The 20,030-nt window shown below is 42.3% G+C and overlaps 2 protein-coding genes and 1 pseudogene across 2 annotated transcripts; all 3 read left to right on the top strand.

Moving 5' to 3' along the window:
* Positions 1-4,237: 4,237 nt before the first annotated feature.
* LOC115385823 (tripartite motif-containing protein 16-like) lies at positions 4,238-6,263 on the top strand (annotated as a pseudogene).
* Positions 6,264-8,535: 2,272 nt separating this feature from the next.
* LOC115385822 (tripartite motif-containing protein 16-like protein) lies at positions 8,536-10,507 on the top strand. The gene has a single exon (XM_030087893.1). The coding sequence runs from the start codon at positions 8,549-8,551 to the stop codon at positions 9,920-9,922; it is 1,374 nt and encodes a 457-aa protein (XP_029943753.1). The 5' UTR covers positions 8,536-8,548; the 3' UTR covers positions 9,923-10,507.
* Positions 10,508-13,450: 2,943 nt separating this feature from the next.
* On the top strand, positions 13,451-15,512 carry LOC115385825 (tripartite motif-containing protein 16-like protein). Its single transcript, XM_030087894.1, has one exon. The coding sequence runs from the start codon at positions 13,489-13,491 to the stop codon at positions 14,968-14,970; it is 1,482 nt and encodes a 493-aa protein (XP_029943754.1). The 5' UTR covers positions 13,451-13,488; the 3' UTR covers positions 14,971-15,512.
* Positions 15,513-20,030: the final 4,518 nt, after the last annotated feature.

Here is a 20,030-nt window from a genome sequence, read left to right as displayed (position 1 = left end):
AAGTGAGATAAAACAAATTTCAAAGTGTCTTTCGCTGTGTTAATCTCCTGAATGGCTCTGAGATCCAGTCTGATTCCTTTCTGGAGCTTTACACTCCTCCGTTCAGGGAAAAGAGACCAGACTTCCTCCCTGGTCTCACTACTGATATCACTGCTCGGGTAGTTTGGAAGTTTGTTTTTTATCTGCTCTGAACGAAGTTCAATGTGTTGATGATCCTGGTGTCTTCTGGGACCGACCCAGGGCTGGACACCCCGGGGGTTCGAACCAGGTGTATCTGTGACCGACCCATGGCTGGCCTGTCCTCCATCTGTTACTGGTCCAGGTCGCCACTGAACCCCACAGGGTTCGGGGGGGGGGGGGGGGGGGGGGGGGGGGGGGGGGGGGGGGGTTGCTGACGAGCGATTCCGAACAATGCTGAACGATGCCGAGCAGTGCGCTGCTCACTCGGGCCGTCAGAGCGGCGCGGAGGGGTGCTCACACGGAGCGTCGAGGCGCCCCTTGTACGGCCTTGTACGCCCCCCCCCCCCCCGTACGTGGCACCCTAGGCAGCCGCCTAGTTCACCTATGCCTAGAGTCGGCCCTGTTCTCATATGAGTTCAGGAGAAAATCAGCTGTTTTACATCTGCAATGATCAGTTCAACACCCAGATATTTGAAAAATACACTATTTTCTGCTTGTTTTTAATATTTAAATTTAAATAAAATGGAGGAATAGTAGTTCAAACCACAAAAAGGGGAAAATGCTAAAAAAAAAAAAAAAAAAATTAAATGATAGCCTAAGAAATAATGAAAATATATATATATATATATATATATATATATATATATATATATATATATATATTATATATATACATAGCGGCTTACAAATGAGCTAAATTGTTTTAAAACAGCTAAAATGTCAACATTTTTCAAAAAGACAAAGCGATGTTAAAGAAATAGCTATAATCAGATAGAAAAAAGGTTGTTCTGTGGCTTCAGGTAAATCTGAAAGGGAGAACAGTCGACAAAATAAAGGTTGCAGGTTGACTTCCACTCTGAGAAAAATGGAGGCAGATATTTCAACAACCAACGCCATTCAAAACTTAATTCAAGAGGTATGAAGCTGAAACCGGAATTAATACAAGAACTTAAGAGATGAACCAGGAAGTAGAGAACGCATGGATCCCTAAAGGAGGGGTTGCGGGTTCAGCGTCTGGCTCAAGGACACTTCCACATGCAGACAGGAGCAGGTGGACAATCATGACAATTTTATTTTCTAAAGTTTTAAAAAAAATCAGTGAAATATTTTAACTTGAGAAGATTGTTTCACTCTGGATTGTTGGGAAAAGAATAAGAACAATTTCATCCAACAGATCGTGGTGGAAGTCTCACTCAGTCCAAACTGCTTTCTTTGATTTGACACAAGTTCTGCCAACTGGGCACCAATCACGCTCCAAACGTCTCGATGGTGGGACAAACTGCCCCAAATACATTCTCTACTCCCACCCAGTTAAAAACTAGGCAGTTGGACTCGGAAGCGTCCAATTTGGCAGCGGTGGCGGCGGCGCGGCGTCCACCACACTGACACAGAGGCGGCGGCCGGCGGCCACATCACGGCCGCTCCGCGGGGCCCGTCGCCGTCCTCCGTCCATTCGCCGCCTGGAAAATTGGTGCCTTTTAATCTCGGCCGTTCTCGGAGTGGAAGGTCTGACGGCCGCTGTGAAATCTGCTCTGCTGCCGTCTTAACTGGCTTACAGCCCGCCGCCTCTGTTCCCACACAAATCCTGTTTTCAGCCCTCATCAGTCAAGAGCAGACGCGAGGATGTCTCTGTTTCAATAACTCTCACTCACACAGACACACACACACACACACACACACACACACACACACACACACACGTCTTTAATCTCGAGCAACAGGCAGTGCGAGGAAATGAGACGAGTGTTTTTTGTCAGAGAGGGCAAAGCTGAAAAGGGGATTTGTCTACGAATGCAGCTGCAGCAACAGGCCGTGTGTGTGTGTGTGTGTGTGTGTGTGTGTGTGTGTGTGTGTGTGTGTGTGTGCGTGCAAGTGAATTATGTGTGTAATTGACTTACGTGTGTTTGTGTGTGAATGTGTAATTCACTCATGTCTGTGTGCACACAAGACTTACGTGTGTGTGTGTGTGTGTGTGTGTGTGTGTGTGTGTGTGTGTGTGTGTGTGTGTGTTGACTTATCTCAAAATTGGGGACAACTTTCAGAATATTTGGGAAATCGACCGTCTCCAATAACGTTTCATTAAAACTGTATTCTAAATGCTCCAATGTGCGTTTCTACCTGAAGCCACCACTGACCCCAGGAACCGGAGTCACAGCAGCGTCTCAGCCAGCGTGGCCTCACATGCAAACTGTTGTGTTGCTCAAACTGTGGAGGGTTTGAATTTCCTGAGGCCATGTTGAAGGATCGAAGATTGGAGGGAATCACATCTGGTTTAGACTCTTAGAATTAACTCCCTCAGTACATTTGTATTGTCCCTGTCAGAGCACAAATAAATCATTCAAAACCCAACAAGCGAGCTCGTCGCTAACAGCTAAGCTAATAGAGGTCAGCTTAGCTTGCCACTTTTAGGGAGCACATCTCCATTTTTTTCTCCCGCTGCTGACTTTGCTGATTTACTTTTGTGTAAATTGTAGACACTTTTTAAACGATTTACTTTGAATATAAACAATTGATTAAGTGCTGACACATTTTTAAGACAACAAGAAATGTTATAGCCTTTAAAATCCAGAGGGCTTCTTATCTCACCTGGATCACATGTTAGATAACTAGTCGTGTTTTACTGGAATGACACTTTTTTATTGTTGTTGTGACCTTAATTTGAAGTCATTAAACCACGAGTCTTGTCACAAGCCTTAATTACTGCAGTAAATAACAGCATATCAAAAAGAATCACTGTTGACTCGTATCAAAGCTTCCACTCCTCAATACGATTCCAGCAAACTTGTAAAAATTCTTCCAAGGCCTTTTCGTCAGGTTATTTTGTCCTCTGTGGGTCAAAATTAACCTGATTGGATATTTGACGGAAGTAAAAATCCCCTTAATGTGATTGCTTATACCTAGTATTTGAAAACTTGTGAATTTTTACCATGACGTATGTCAGGTACAAAGTGCATGAATGTAAGTCACGTAGTCATAAATACATAAAGTGCAAGATAAAACAAGGACACAAGGGAACGATAAAAGACATTAATAAAATAGTAAAAACTGGAGCAGAAGCTCAGGTCTAGTTAAAAGCCAAGGAATAAAAATGTGTTTTAAGGTCCATTTTTAAAAGAGAAAGGTGTTGGAGCGTGACGTTCTGCTCCAACACCCAAAACACTGGCTGATCATTTCTGGCACAATGAACTGAATTAAACCCAAAAAAAAGATTCATATGTGTCAGTCACAACATTCACGTTTGTTCAGAACCAAGCCTACATGTGGAGCTCCACAAGGCTCCATACTGGGCTCACTGTCATTCAGTGTCTATATGCTTTTACGAGCCAAATACACTGATGACACAGATGTTTACATCTCATTTTAAAAAAAGGACAGAATGATTTGGTTCTCATCAAGCAGCTTCTGTGTGGTTGGTCATGAATAATCTTGACCACTGGGAACGAGCGATGCACTTACAGTTCAAAATGTAATTCACATTGTGTGATAAAGGCACGGCAGTTCTCACTCTCACCGCAATACTGGTTAGGCAGAGCCAGGCGGGGCGGAGGACGACAATAACATAAGAAGAAATCGGTTCTTTCAATTTTCCTAAATCAAAGCAAAAATCGAATGGCCAGAAGGTACACAGACCTAGGATTCTATTTTCTTCCCCCAAAATCTGCAAAGAACGGATCTGGAACAGATCATGTTCATCACCAGTGTGTTGTTTGGGTATCCAGTTGGACCTTTCTCTTCAGGTCGGTCATACAATTCAAGGAAGTGGATCAGAACAGGTTTGAATAAAGCTGAAAGACTTTCTAAATACTTTCTGTGCTTCACATGAAAACCACCTGATCTGAGAGGTGTCTGACTCCAAGACATGGATTTTATAGTTTCATGGAATTTGAACGATGTTCAAAGTTCAGATTTACAATCTGCGTGATTGCAGATAAAGTTCAAACTCAAACTGATCCAATCAGAGCAAAGGACTAAGGTGTGTCTGATCAGCTGTGAGGTTTAGTAACTGCTGAGCGGGAAGAGGAACTCCTCAGACACTCACTGTTCTTGAGAGGAGAAAATGGCTCAGGGTGGACCTCAGCTGGACCCAGAAAGGTTCTCTTGCTCCATCTGTCTGGATCTCCTGAAGGATCCGGTGACGGTTTCCTGTGGACACAGCTACTGCAGCAGCTGTATTAACAGACACTGGGATGAAGAGAAGATCAAGGGAATCTACAGCTGTCCTCAGTGCAGGGAGGAGTTCAAATCGAGACCTGGCCTGAAGAAGAACATCCTGCTAGCAGAGCTAGTGGAGGATGTGAAGAAGGCTGAACTCCAAGCTGCTGAAGCAGAAAGGATCCGGAAGCAGAGACAGCCAGAGACCAGAGCAGACTTCCTACAATACTCACAGCAGATCACTCTGGATCCAAACTCTGTGAACAGTCTGCTGGCATTGACCTCAAAGTAACAGAAAAGTGACTTTAAACATGTGAAATTCAGCCTTATCCGGATCATCCAGACAGATTCACTGAAGATCCTCAGGGTCTGAGCAGAGAGAGTCTGACTGGACGATGTTACTGGGAGGTGGAGTGGAGCGGAAGAGTTGCAATAACAGTCACATACATGGACATCAGCAGAGCAGGGAGTGCTGAACAATGTGGATTTGGGTTAAATTCCAAATCTTGGGCTTTATGTTGCAACTCTCGCGGCTTTAGATTTCTGCACGATCACATCAAAACTCCCATCTCATCGATTGTGTCCTCCAGAGTGGGAGTGTACCTGGATCACACAGCAGGGATTCTGTCTTTCTACAGCGTCTCTGGAACCATGACTCTCCTCCACAGAGTCCAGACCGCCTTCACTCAGCCTCTACACGCTGGAGTTAACCTTCATGGTGAAGGAGACTCTGTAGAGTTTCTGAAACCTCAGTAGAGACTTGATCAGGTCTCCCTGAGTAGTTTCCTAAAGGATTCTCCATATTTTCTGCGCTGAGACGTTGATTTCTGACAGGAAGAAGATTTGAAACCAACAAATGGTCGGCCTTCTTCTCAGAGACTTTCTACATGGACAAAAGGATGTGAGACGAGTGTGCAGAGACAGAAAGGATCCGAATTAGTGGAGACAATCATGGAGCTGCAGCCATCAGTCTCCTCACTGATTCCTCAAGTGATGCTTTTCTAATAGTTGGACTGATATTTAAAGCCGCTTCCACCTTCTCTAACTGGATTTTCTTCTTCATGGACCACAGGAAGCTGCAGCTTTTCCAGTCTTGGGGGATTTTGAACCAAGATTTAGGTTTTTTTTCCACGTTTCTAAATCTTTCATTTTGAGGATTCTTTTCTGACATTTCATCCTTCAAAGTGAAGATTTTTGGATTATCTTTGTGAACAGTGAACTGATTTTTTTGGGTTTTCTAGATCTTCTTCTGTCACCAAGTCGCTGTAAGTTTGATTGTTTCAGCTGAAAATGTTTCATGAACCACAAAAATATATTAAGGGTTTGATTTTGCTTGATTGAGTTTTAAACTTTGTAAACACTAATTTTGTTCAAATTTTGAAGAAGAGACAAAGGTTTGATGTAGCTTTTATTGTTTCACTCAGTTTCAGTTTTTAAATATATTTAGTTTTCTTGAAATTGTTTCAAAAAAATAATGTGTTTTCGTTATGATCACAGTCTTTCCTTCTTTGTTTGTTTGTTTGCATGAATTATTACTTCCCGGTCAGAATTGCAAACAGTTTAAAAATTTGTTGCCATAATTATTTAAAGAACTTGGGCTTTTGTTTTCATTTACAAAGAAAAACTATATTTCTGATTATAGAAAGTTGAAGAAATTGTAACATACAAGAAGAAAGAAACCAAATAACAAGCAAAAATACAAACAATGTAAAGCGAATACTTGAAAAAAAAATCCTAACAGCACTCATGAGTCAGAGGGTGTAGAATAAAAGGGAAAAACTTTGATGAAATATCGAGACCAGAGGGAGCTGAGGAGAAGAGTAATCACCAACACAGAGGCCTTTCGAATGGCTGACCTCACACCACAATGCATTCTGGGATTTGTGGGCAACTGAATCATTGTTTACGGCTGCTGCCTCCCCAACTCTGTTCTTGTGTGCTCTTCTTTTTTTCCAAGTTCAAAACATGATGCAAATGGGCTGTGTTATCAAATGCTTCAGTCGTTCACATGAGCACTTCAGGAAAATACAGATGGGCTGGTTTATGCTGATAACGACAGATATCAGCGGAGGAGATGGAAACAGAGAGCGTTGCTGCAGTTAGCTTCTTCTGCTTATTTTCTACCATTTATTCTTAAGGTTTCATTGTCATGGTGGCCACCACAACAACATGTGTAATTGGATGAAAAAAAAAGTATAGCTATAATCCATTGGAAATTCCCCTACCACTTATTTCACATAAAACTTCAGGAAATAATGGAAAAAAGAACAAAACAAGCAGAACAGTATTTGGACTTGCCACACCACTCCTGGTCTTAAAGGAATACTCCGAAGATTTTGGACCCACGCCCTATCCCTATCATTGACAAAGTTAGACAAGCTCATAAATACCTTTTTTGTGTCTCTTGGTCCAGTGGCTGGATCCCAGCTGTTAGCATCGTAGTTAGCTTAGCTCAATTGCTGGAAGTCAATAGGAAACAGAGTCGGACTGATGAAAGTGGTCAAAATACTGCTTCCAGTGGTCCAGGGGATGGCATATTAGCATGTGAAGTAAATCCGAATGATTATAAAACATTTTAAAAGACGTGTTTTCTTTTCAATCTGTTAAAATAACATTTTGATGCACACAGATCTGCACAAGCATAGTGCTCCGTGGAAGGATATACCGGAGCACAGCAGTAGAGGCCATAGACTCAGTCGCTGTGCGCCGGTATATCCTTCCACGGAGCACTGCGCATGCGCAGATCTCTGTGTATCAAAACATTTTTTTTAACTGATTGAAAAGATAACACGTCTTTTAAAATGTTTTATAACCATTCGCATTTACTTCACATGCTAATACGCCTTCCCCTGGACCACTGGAAGGAGTATTTTGTCCACTTTTGTCAGTCCGGCTCTGTTTCCTATTGACTTCCAGCAATTGAGCTAAGCTAACTACGATGCTAACAGCTGGGAACCAGTCACTGGACGCAGAGACACAAAAAGGTAATCATGAAATTGTCTAACTTTGTCAATAATAGGGAAAGGGCGTGGGTCAAAAATATTCGGAGCATTCCTTTAAGTTGAGGCACGGCATGCTAGACGAGGTGCAAAGTGAGAAGGGTGTGATCTCCTGTGCATGCGCCCCTATTCAAATTAGTTCATTTTGGGTTGAAATGTGGTACAGGGGGCCCAAAGAAATACTTTTAGGTCACATTCTTAAAACATATTTCGTTTTTGATGAGTGTAATACATTTTCAAAAGGAAAACAAAGTCTTAATGTGTCAACTCAAAGAGGGACTTGAATTAGTTTTTGAGTCAAATTTGTTACAAAAATTGAAATCACTGCAAAGCTTAACATTAAAATACCAAATAGAGCTTGATTTGACATCTCGGCTAGAACTAAACAGGAACAAAAAGACAGTACAGACGTGATCAAAAGATAGGAAACACCAGAGATGTGTGATTGCAAAATAGTAATTTTTTAAAATTTCATCATTTTAGCACTTTTTTGGCCCCTCGAGGTCTTTCTAAGCACAGTGAGATGTTTCCTTAACTGACAGTACTTCTTCTCATCCGTTATACCTGCATCAGCTTCAGCTGAACCCCCAACTGGAGGGTGTTGTTGTTAAGGGTTTGAAACACCCAGAGAGTATTAGGGACCACTTTAGGACCTCTCTTCCAGGCTAAGGCTTCACCCATTGGTGATGTGTGTATGTTTGCATCACCAGTGTATTATTAAACTGCACTGACCAATTTTTGCCGAGTACTTACTGACCGAATTAACTTTTTTTCATCAGGAAAGCAGCTCATCATATCGATGACCCTCAAAAATGAGACCTCTAAAAACTCGTTCACCTCGTTCAAGGAGTAGAGGCTGGAGGTCTGCGAAACACTGTCCATCACTGACACTCTGTCAGAGTCACTGTCGTCTTCTGAGTCCTTGTCTCAGAGCCACTACCTCACTCTCATCTCCTTTTTGTTTGTTTGATTTTCTGGAATGTAAACAGCCTCCGATGGATCTCCTTTCTTGATCACATGGAGTCACTGCCACATTCTGTTTCACAGATATCACAGCTGATGGATCACTGATGTCTCTGAGCTGCAGCTCACCAGCAGAGCCAGGAGGATCAGCGGTCACAGGATCAGGAAATAAGAGGTTTGGCTTCTGGGAAGTTGAATAACTGTCAAGTCGAAAGAGAAACGGTTCAAACACTCACTGTTGTTGAGAGGACAACATGGCTCAGAGAGGAGCTCAGCTGGACCCACTGAAGTTCTCTTGTTCCATCTGTCTGGATCTCCTGAAGGATCCGGTGACGGTTCCCTGTGGACACAGCTACTGCAGCAACTGTATTAAAGGACACTGGGATGTAGAGAAGAACAAGGGAATCTACAGCTGCCCTCAGTGCCGGAAGACGTTCAGGAGGAAGCTGAATCTGAAGAAGAACATCCTGTTAGCAGAGTTAGTGGAGGATCTGAAGAAGACTGAACTCCAAGTTGCTGCAAAGGAGAGGAGGCAGGAGCAGAAGGAGCTGGAGGGGAGTCGACTAAACATTAAGAAGAGAATCCAGGAGCGACAGAAAGAGGTGAAGTTGCTTCAGCAGCAGATGGAGGCCATCAATGTCTCTGCTGATGAAGCAGTGGAGAACAGCGAGGAGAGCTTCACCCAGATGATCAGTCTCATCCAGAAGAGGAGTGGTGAGGTGACGCAGCAGCTCAGATCCCAGCAGCAAACTGCAGTGAGTGAACTCAAAGAACTTCAGAAGAAGCTGGAGCAGGAGATCACTGATCTGAAGAGGAAAGACGTCCAGCTGGAGCAGCTGGCTCACACAGAGGACCACACCCAGTTTCTGCTCAGCTACCCCTCAGTGTCAGCACTCAGTGAGCCCACACACTCCTCCAGCATCCAGACTGCTCCTCTCAGATACTTTGAGGATGTGGCAGCAGCTGTGTCAGAGAGCAGAGACAAACTACAGGACATCCTGAGAGAGACTGAAGAGGAGCTGCTACTGCTACGCCCACAGCCAGAGACCAGAGCAGCCTTCCTACAATACTCACAGCAGATCACACTGGATCTAAACTCAGTAAACAAATATCTGTTATTATCAAACAGAAGCAAAAATGTTACTTTTACAGAGAAAGCTCAGTCTTATCCTGATCATCCAGACAGATTCACTGGATGTTTTCAGGTTCTGAGTAGAGAGAGTCTGACTGGACGTTGTTACTGGGAGGTGGAGTGGAGAGGAACAGGAGTTATTGTATCAGTCGCACATAAAAGCATCAACAGAAGAGGAAGCTCCAACGAATGTGTCTTTGGATTAAATGACAAATCTTGGGCATTGCGTTGTTACTCAAGCGGTTTTAAATATCTTCACAACAGCACACCCACTCCCGTCTCAGGTCCTCGGTCCTCCAGAGTGGGAGTGTACCTGGATCCCACAGCAGGTATTCTGTCTTTCTACAGCGTCTCTGAAACCATGACTCTCCTCCACAGAGTCCAGACCGCCTTCACTCAGCCTCTATATGCTGGATTGAGCCTTTATTGTGATGAAGGAACCTCTGCAAAGTTCCTCAACCCTCAGTATGGACTTCTGTCGGATCTCCTTGTGTAGCTTCCTAAAGGAGCCTCCATATTCTCTGATCTGAGACATTGATGAGATTTCTAACAGGACGAAGATTTGAAACCATCAGATGGTCAGCCGTCTTCTCAGAGACTTTCTACATGGACAAAAGGATTTGAGACGAGCGTGGACAGACAGAAACAAGCTGAGTTAGTGGAGAAAATCATGGAGCTGCAGCCATCAGTCTCCTCACTGATTCCTCAACTGATGCTTTTCTAATAGTTGTTCTCATTTTTAAAGCTGCTTCCACCTTCTGTAACTGGATTTTCGTCTTCATGGACCACAGGAAGCTGCAGCTTTACCAGCTTTAGGGGGACTTTTAACAAAGATTTTGTACTTTTTAAATGTTTGTATTGACAAATGTTTCGTTTTGATGATTCTTTTCTGTCCTGCAGAGTGAACCTTTGTGGATTTTCTTTGTGAACAGTGAACTGATTTTTTTAGATCTTTTTCTGTCGCTAAGTCACAGTAAATTTGATTGTTTTTGGTAAAAATGTGTCATGATGTACATTCAGGGTTTGAATTTTTCCTGATTGAGTTTACACTTTGTAAATACTGATCTTGTCCAAATTCTAAACACGAATTAAAATTGTTGAATTTAAATTTTAATGCAGTTTATATTTGTTCATTTAGTTTGAATTTGTAAATGTAATTTGACTTAATTATAATTGCTTACAGAAATGTTTGGCTTTTAATTAAAGCTTGTCCTTTTTTTCTGCACATTACTTACTTTGTACCTGTTATAAAAGGAAAAAAAGCATTGAGTTTTAATCCAATAATCATCTGAAGATTTTCAGCTATGTTCACTTTATTGAAACTCAGAAATTTCATATAAAAATCTGACATAAATATTTTTCTTGCATTTGTTTTTCCTCTGTTTAGTGGTCAAGCAGAGTTAATATGATTTCAACATCACATATATAATCCAGGCAGTTACATATTTAAAAAAAAAAAAGCCTGTGAATGTGTCAGTACTGATACTGGTCTCATGTCCAACACTGCATGTTGTGTGTGTGTATATATATATATATATATATATATATATATATATATATATATATATACACATATATATATATATATATATATATATATATACATATATATATATATATGTATATATATATATATATATATATATATATATATATATGTATATATATATGTATATATGTATATATATATATATACACACACACACACACACACACACACACACACACACATATATATATATATATATATATATATATATATATATATATATATATATATATATATATATATATATATATGTATATGTATGTACTCATAAGATTTTGCCAGTACGAATCTACAAGTGCTACATGATCCTCTGCCTGCAACGCCACAGGTACAAAAGAGAGGAAGATTGGTTTCTGCGGTTTGGAGCTAGATAATAATAATAAAAAATAAGACAGACAGTAAATTCTGTCCTGCTAAAATATCAAGAGGAGGAGACAGATAGTTGGTACAAAACCAGCAACACAGGGCCCTTTCACACTGTAAAATCTGGATTTTAGACTAAATCAGGACTTACTGCGAAAATGCTCATCATTTATGCATGTTCGAATGCTCCTTTGAACTCAGATCCGGATCTTGCAAGTAAGCCTTGGGCCCCCGAGATCGGCTGGTCTCATGTTGACCTAAGGGCTATCCAACCGCTGAAGTGAGAGGACGTCATGTGGAGCACAACGCTTTTGAATAATAGAATAAACAAAACCAACGGCGCGAGTCAGAAGAAGCAGACGCACAAAGAAAGAGTTAAAAAACGTCTGGTGGGCAGACATGGAGTGAAAATTAAAGCTCGTGTCCGGAGTTTCCGTTCGTTTCCAATGTATGTATCATTTTTCAACAGAGCTTAAATGTGTCAGTCTGGTTCGATACTACAACATAATATTAGCATAAAGCAATATAAAAATTTATTTATGAGCCCCGCCTTCGTCTCATAGACCCCCATGTTATCCGAAAAAGCGCCGGTCAGCATCAGCCAATAGATTTCGAGCTTCCGCATTCCGTGTTGTCAATCAAAGTGTGGAGCAGCCAGAGAGCACGGCCGCTCGCCCAGCAGAGGAGAGTTAGCAACGCAGCAGCCGCCCCACTTTACCTCGGATATATCCATGGTCTGCTGAACATCCACCGTAAACAGCTAAACATGTAGGATGCTGTAGGGCTCAGAGGCTCTCATTTTCACCCGACAAATAATTCGCGTGCACAATTAAAGAGGCGTGGCTTGGTCGCTCATGAAAGCAGAGGGAGGGCGGAACCTCCAGACGTTGGATTAAAAAAAAACCCTCTCTCTTTCAAAACTCCGGACACGAGCTTTAAGTGCAGGCACTCATTGATAGATGATTATAAGACTATAAATCAAGATTGTTTACCATGTAAAACTGAGTCTTGCCACTTGCTACATGTTATAGGCTAAACATGATTGAAGTCTGACTGATATACTCCTTTACAGTGAGCTCAGTCCCTGGCTCTACAGCCTACAGTACACAGAAGCAGCAGTGTGTAAATAGATGCTGCATGACACTGACAATCACACTGAATCTCATTAAAACAAAACAATGTATCACTGAGCTGCAATCTGGGCTGTATGACTCATAAGCTCATGAATACTTTGTTGGCACACCCAGAGGATGTAAATACCTGAGTTCCTTTCCTTGTGGTTCGACTGGTTAATCGAGTCTGGTGGACTGATCGGTCTACTTTGACATGTGCAAAACGTCTCGACACAAAACAATGGCATTGAACAAATTCAAAACCCACTTTTATACAGAACAATTGAATGTACCACGAGACTCAGGAAATGATCAATATCTTGCTCCATCCTTAAAAAATCTGGCAAGTCAGTTCTTAGACATTTTAGTACTGCAGTCCACTGCACTCTCTAACAGAAGTAACCTAGTTGGTGTGCTAGGGAACTGAGTGGACCGCTGGCTCAACTATTCATTCCTGTGTATGTCTGCTCCCAGGTGCTTCATTGGGTCCTGACCCCAGATTTTGTTTGCCATCCTGGCATTAACCTCATTTTCAGGCTTCTAAAGAGAGACCTCGGGTAGACCCAGATGAAAACTAATAATGAATGACTGTACAACTGATGAATGCCAGCATCCAGGACAAGAGCTCCCACCAGCTGGACTCTTCAGACACCTCCCAGTTCACCTCAACAACCTCAAACCTTCTTCTCATTGACAATTTGTCAATTTTGGATTTGTTTGGACTTTAAAGCACACCAGTTCAAATTTACATGATGGATGACACTATTGTCATGGTGGAATGTAAAGTGAAGCTGGATGATTTTCTGGAATGAAAACCAGTTCTGACAGCTACTCCCTTCACTGCCACAGTGCGTAACTGCCTTATTCCCTTTTCACAGATGTCACAGCTGAGGGATCACTGACGTGTCTGACCAGCAGAACCAATGAGAATCAGTATTCACATGACCAGGAAACAAGAAGAGGGTTTGGCTTCTGAGAAGCTGAATAGCCGTGAAGGCAAAAGAGGAACTGTTCACTGGCTGTTGTTGAGAGGAGAAAATGGCTCAGAGAGGAGCTCAGCAGAATCTACTAAAGTTCTCTTGTTCCATCTGTTTGGATCTACTAAAGGATCCAATAACGGTTCCCTGTGGACACAATTACTGCAGCAACTGTATCAACAGACACTGGGAAGAAGAGAAGAGCAAGAGAACCTACAGCTGCCCCCTGTGCAGGATGGAGTTCTATCCAAAGCCAAACCTGAGGACTAACAACCTGTTGGCAGAGTTAGTGGAGGATAAGAAGACTGAACTCCAAGCTGCTGCAGCGGAAAGGATTCAGAAGCAGAAGGAGCTGGAGAGGAATCGACTAAACATCCAGCAGAGAATCCAGGAGCGAGAGAACGAGGTGAAGTTGCTTCAGCAGCAGGTGGAGGCCATCAATGTCTCTGCTGATGAAGCTGCGAAGAACAGCGAGGAGAGCTTCACCCAGGTGATCCGTCTCATCCAGAAAAAAAGCTGTGAGGTGAAACAGCTGCTCAGAATCCAGCAGCAAACTGCAGTGAGTAGACTAAAAGAGCTTAAGGTGAAGCTGGAGCAGGAGATCACTGAGCTGAAGAGGAAAGACGTCCAGCTGGAGCAGCTGGCTCACACAGAGGACCACACCCAGTTTCTGCTCAGCTACCCCTCAGTGTCAGCACTCAGTGAGCCCACACACTCCTCCAGCATCCAGACTTCTCTCCTCAGATACTTTGAGGATGTGGCAGTGGCTGTGTCAGAGAGTATAGAAGCAATACAGGAAATCCTGAGAGACACAGAGATAAACATGTCACTGAGAGCCACTGAAGAGGAGCTTTTACTGCCACCACCATCATCACCACTACACCCAACAGCGCTATTCAGGCAGTCACTGCAGCCACGGCAATCTCGACTGTTCCGGCGATCGGTGCTGCTCCGGCGATCGATGCAGCTCCGACCACAACCACAGCCAGAGACCAGAGCAGACCTCTTACAATATTCACAGCAGATCACGCTGGATCCAAACTCTGCTCACAGGTGGCTGTTGTTATCTGACGGGAACAGAAAAGTAACTTCTACATCAGAAAAAAATTCCTATGCTGATCATCCGGACAGATTCACTGAAGATGTTCAGGTTCTGAGCAGAGAGAGTCTGACTGGACGTTGTTACTGGGAGATGAAGCGGAGAGGAAAAGTTGTAATAGCCGTCACATACAAGAACATCAGCAGAGCAGGGAACACCAACGAATGCGTATTTGGATTAAATGACAATTCTTGGGCTTTACGTTGTTATGCAAGTGGTTTTAAATTTCTGCACAACAACACACCCACTCCCATCTCAGGTCCTCGGTCCTCCAGAATCGGAGTGTACCTGGATCACACAGCAGGAATTCTGTCTTTCTACAGCGTCTCTGGAACCATGACTCTCCTCCACAGAGTCCAGACCACCTTCACTCAGCCGCTACATGCTGGAGTTAACCTATATCCTGGTGAAGGAGCCTCTGCAGAGTTCTTGAACCTTCAGTAAAGGACTTCCATTCCAGGGATTTTTAACCAAGATTTAGGACTTTTTACGTGTTTGCATTGCCAAATCTTTCATTTTTGATGATTTTTTTCTGACACTTCGTCCTTCACAGTGAACATTCGTGGATCTTTTTTAACTGTGACCTGAATGTTTTGGGGCTTTGGATCTTCTTCTGTCACCAAGTTGGAGTAAAGTTTGATTCTTTCAGCTGAATATGTTTCATGAACTGTAAAGACACATTAAGAGTTTGATGGTTTTTTTTATCCCAATTGAGTTTGAGTTCAAACTTTGTAAATACTGATTTTGTTCACAATATCAAGAAGAGTTTTGATTCAGTTTTTATTAGTTCACTTTGTTTGAATTTATGGATTTATTTTGGTTTACTTGTCATTGTTTACAGAAATATTTTGCTTATGATGAAAGTTTTTCCTTTTTTTTCAGCACATTACTTTTTTCGTATCTGTTAGAACAGGAAAGAGCTTCACATTTTGATCTAATATTCATGAAAAGATTTTAAGCTTTTGTCGACTTCATACAAATTATAATTCAGAAATTCCAAATAAATATCTTACTTTAATATTTTCTTGCATTCATCTTTCTTCTGTGTAGGGCTCAGATTTAAAGTCATTCAAAACATTTCAAACACAAAGCCTTGACAGTTTTACATTTTTGCACAAGATCAAATATAGACACTTGCCAACCAGCCAACTAGCAAGCCAACCAGCCAGACAGCCAGCATACCAAGTCACCAACTAACCAACTAACCAACCAACCAATCAAGCAACCAGCCAACCATCCAGTCAACAAGCCAGCCAACCACCCAGCTAGCCAGCACACCAAGCCACCAACTAACCAGCCAGCCCGTCAGCCAGCAAGCCAACCAACCAGCCAGCCAGTCAATCAGCCTACCAGCCAGCCAACCAGCAAGCCAACAGACCAAACACCCAGTCATCCTAGCAACCAGCCTACCAACCAGCCAACCAGTCAACAAGAAAGCGGACCACCCAGCATACCAAGCCACCAACTAACAAGCCGACCACCCAGCCAGCAAGCTTTCCAACCAGCCAGCCTACCAGCATACCAAGGCACCAACTAACCAGCCAGCAAGCCAGCTTTCCAACCAGCCAGCCTACCAGCCAGCCAATCAGCCAGCAAGCCAGCAAGCCAACCAACCAGCCAGCTTACCAACCAGTCAGCCAATCAGTCTAACAGCCAGCCAACCAGCCAGCCATCAGCCTACCAGTCAGTCAACCAGCAAGCCAACTGACCAACCACCCAGCCAGCGGGCCAGCCAGCCAGCCAGCCAACCAACTAGCCAAGCAGCCAGCAAGCCAACCAATCAGCCAGTTTTCCTACCAGTGAGCCACTAATCTACCAGCCAGCCAACCAACCAACCAACCAGTCAGCTTCTTTAGTTGGTGGTTTGCTTGTTTAGTTGCTTGGTATGTTGGTTACTTCTTCATTGCTTGACTTGTTGTTTGGTTGATTAGTTAGTTGGTTGCTTGCTTGTTTAGTTTCCCCTAAATTGACAATCCAGCTATGAGCCCCGGGCACAGAGCAGTCGTGTAGAACGCTCCTCTGTTGATCTTGTTGATCCTGTCACTAATACTGCTCCCGGATTTTTACAAGTCTAGCATGGAGGTTTACCTAGGCAAACAGAGACTGTGTCTGTCCATAGTGCTCAAAGTACGAGACAGAATAACTTTTCCAATAGGAAATACATAAAATGTGGTCTACTAAATATTAGAGCAATCTCCACTAAATCTCTGTTAGTTAATGACCTTATCGGTGACAATAACATTGATCTCCTTGCTCTAACAGAAACTTGGCTTCAGCAAGATGACTATGTGAGGCTCAATGAATGTAACCCCCCAACCTATGTTAATTTCCAAACAGCTAGATCAACAGGTGGAGGTGGAGGTGTGGCAGTGATATCGCACTCCAGTCTTCTTCTTAAACCCAAAACTAATGTTAAATTCAACTCTTTTGAAAGCTTAATACTAACGCTTACTTGTCCAAATTGGAAGAATCAAAAAGCTGTGCTATTAATTATTGTGTATCGACCTCCTGGTCCTTACTCTGACTTTTTAACTGAGTTCTCAGAGTTTTTAAGCAATATAGTATTGGCTCATAACAAGATCCTTATAATAGGTGACTTTAACATCCATGTGGATGATTCTGGTGACAGTTTGAGTAATGCGTTTATTGCAGTATTAGATAGTATCGGTTTCACTCAAAATGTTGATGAATCCACTCATCGTCACAAGCACACCCTGGATCTGGTTTTAACATATGGGATAGAGGTCAGTGACCTAAATGTTCTCCCTCAGAACCCCATACTCTCAGACCATTTCTTAATTATTTTTCAGGTTTTCATTGAAGACTACTCTGCTCAAAAAGATAAAATTCAGCTGATACAGACATTATCTGAAAAATCTGTGGCTCGGTACAAAGAATTGATCCAGCCTGCATTTGCTGCATTATCTTGTGAACTCACAGAAATGAGCTTACTGACCAGTGGTGATAATAGTGATCAGTTCATTGACAGTGCTATGCACTCACTAAAATCTGTCCTTGACGTAGTGACTCCGTTGCAGCTGAAAACCAATCGACCCAGGCGCGTTGCTCCATGGTTTAATTCTGAAACCCATGTTCTCAAACAAAAAACTCGGCAATTAGAAAGACTGTGGCGTAAATCGAAATCGGAACAATCTCTGAAGGCCTGGAAATGTAGCTTGCTAAGCTATAAACAAACTCTTTTTAAAGCCAAGACATTATATTACTCTTGTTTAATAGAAATGAACAAAAATAACCCTCGGTTTCTGTTCAACACTGTAGCCAGACTGACAAACAGTCATACTGTAGTGGAACCAATAAGCCCAGAATCTTTAAGCTGCCATGACTTTCTTAAATTCTTTAATGATAAAATCATAACTATCAGAGGTAAAATCAATGAAGCGCTTTCCTCAGATCAAGCTCAGGGAAACCAGCCACTGCCGCCACCTGAAATACCTGAAATACTAGATAGTTTCTCACCAGTAAATGGGGCTGAGATTACTTCGATTGTAATGTCTTCTAAAAGTTCGACCTGTCTCCTAGATCAAATTCCAACTAAGATTTTCAAAAATATTCTTCCATTTATTCTAAATACGATCATAACTATAATAAATACGTCTCTAGAAATTGGCTATGTGCCACAGTCATTTAAATTCGCAGTAATCAAACCACTGCTGAAAAAACTTAATCTTGATCCTGATATTCTAGCCAACTACAGACCAATATCAAATCTGCCTTTTATTTCAAAAGTCCTGGAAAAAGTCGTGGTTAAACAGCTTTGCCGCCACCTACAGGACAATAGTTTATTTGAGAAATTTCAGTCAGGATATAGAGCTTATCACAGCACTGAGACTGCGTTAGTTAAAGTCACTAATGACTTGCTATTGGCGGCTGACGCAGGTCTAGTCTCAATCCTGGTTCTCTTAGACCTCAGTGCAGCTTTTGATACAGTTGACCACAATATTCTCCTGCAGAGGTTAGAATGTGAGGTTGGCATCAGAGGAAAAGCCCTCTGCTGGTTCAAATCCTATTTATCTAATAGGTACCAATTTGTTCACGTTAACCAACAGTCCTCACCGTGCTCCCAGGTCAGTTATGGGGTTCCTCAAGGGTCCGTGCTCGGGCCAATTTTATTTCTGTTATATATGCTTCCTTTAGGGAACATAATTAGAAGTCACGATATCAATTTTCATTGTTATGCAGATGACACACAATTGTATTTATCTATGAAACCTGATCAAACTAATCAAATAGACTCAGTGACTGTATCAGAGAAATTAAATCCTGGATGACTACGAACTATCTCCGTCTTAATCCTGGCAAAACAGAGGTCATTATACTAGGCCCCCATAAACTGAGAGAGTGCCTATCTGAACAGATTATCACCTTAGATAACGTCAGTGTATCCTCCTCCTCTACTGTCAGGAACCTCGGGGTCTTATTTGATCAGGATATCTCCTTTAAAGCACACATCAACCTGGCTTGTAAAACAGTATATTTCCACTTGCGCAACATAGCTAAAATAAGAAACATTCTACCTACAAGCAATGCAGAAAAACTCATCCATGCATTTGTTTCTACTAGACTGGACTACTGCAACTCCCTTCTTGCAGCCTGCCCAAAAAGTGCGTAAAAAAACTTTCAGTTGGTTCAAAATGCGGCCGCCAGATTATTAACCGGAACTAGAAGAGGCGAACACATTACTCCCGTTCTAAAATCTCTTCACTGGCTTCCTGTCGAGTTTAGAATTAGATTTAAAATCCTTCTCCTCACTTACAAAATCCTAAATGGGATGGTTCCGACCTATCTCCAAGATGCTTTAACGCCTTATCAACCAATCAGAGCACTTCGCTCTCAAAATGCAGGGTTACTGGTGACTCCTAGAGTCTCTAAATGGACATTAGGTGGAAGAGCCTTTAGCTATCAGGCACCATTTTTATGGAACCAGCTTCCAAGTGGTGTCAAAGAGGCAGACACAGTCTCCACATTTAAGGTTAGGCTCAAGACGTTTCTCTTCGATGCAGCCTATGATCAGGTCAGCTAGGGATTCTAAACTAAACTAAACTAAACTAAACTAAACTAAACTAAACTAAACCAAACTAAATGAAACTAAACTAAATTAAACTAAACCAAACTAAACCAAACTAAACCAAACTAAACTCAACTAAACCAAACCAAATTAAACCAAACAAAATTAAACTAAACTAAACTATCTAAACTATACTAACTAAATACTAGTTTAAATACTAACTATCCACAAAGCTGCCCTAGGAGCTAGAATGCTGTGGGAAGTACGGTGCACTGAGCCCAATCCTCTAATGTCTGAATGTTATTCCCTTTAGTCCGTTCATTGCTTTTCACCTGCTGTCCCCCCCTTCGAGGGGGAGTCTTCTCCAGTTTCAGTTGCTGACTCCACTATTACGAGGGCCTACGAACAAGCGCCGTCCGGACCGGGAGGACACTCCTGTCGGTGCTGCCCGCAGACTGGCTTCGGTTCTACTTCTGGG

Source organism: Salarias fasciatus, chromosome 3 (genome assembly GCF_902148845.1).
Source record: "Salarias fasciatus chromosome 3, fSalaFa1.1, whole genome shotgun sequence".
NCBI lineage: Eukaryota > Metazoa > Chordata > Actinopteri > Blenniiformes > Blenniidae > Salarias > Salarias fasciatus.
This window is presented reverse-complemented; position numbering and strand designations above follow the sequence as displayed.

Bases quoted from the DNA above. Each gene is read 5' to 3' on its own strand.
- LOC115385822 (XM_030087893.1), top strand. From the start codon at position 8,549: ATGGCTCAGAGAGGAGCTCAGCTGGACCCACTGAAGTTCTCTTGTTCC.
- LOC115385825 (XM_030087894.1), top strand. From the start codon at position 13,489: ATGGCTCAGAGAGGAGCTCAGCAGAATCTACTAAAGTTCTCTTGTTCC.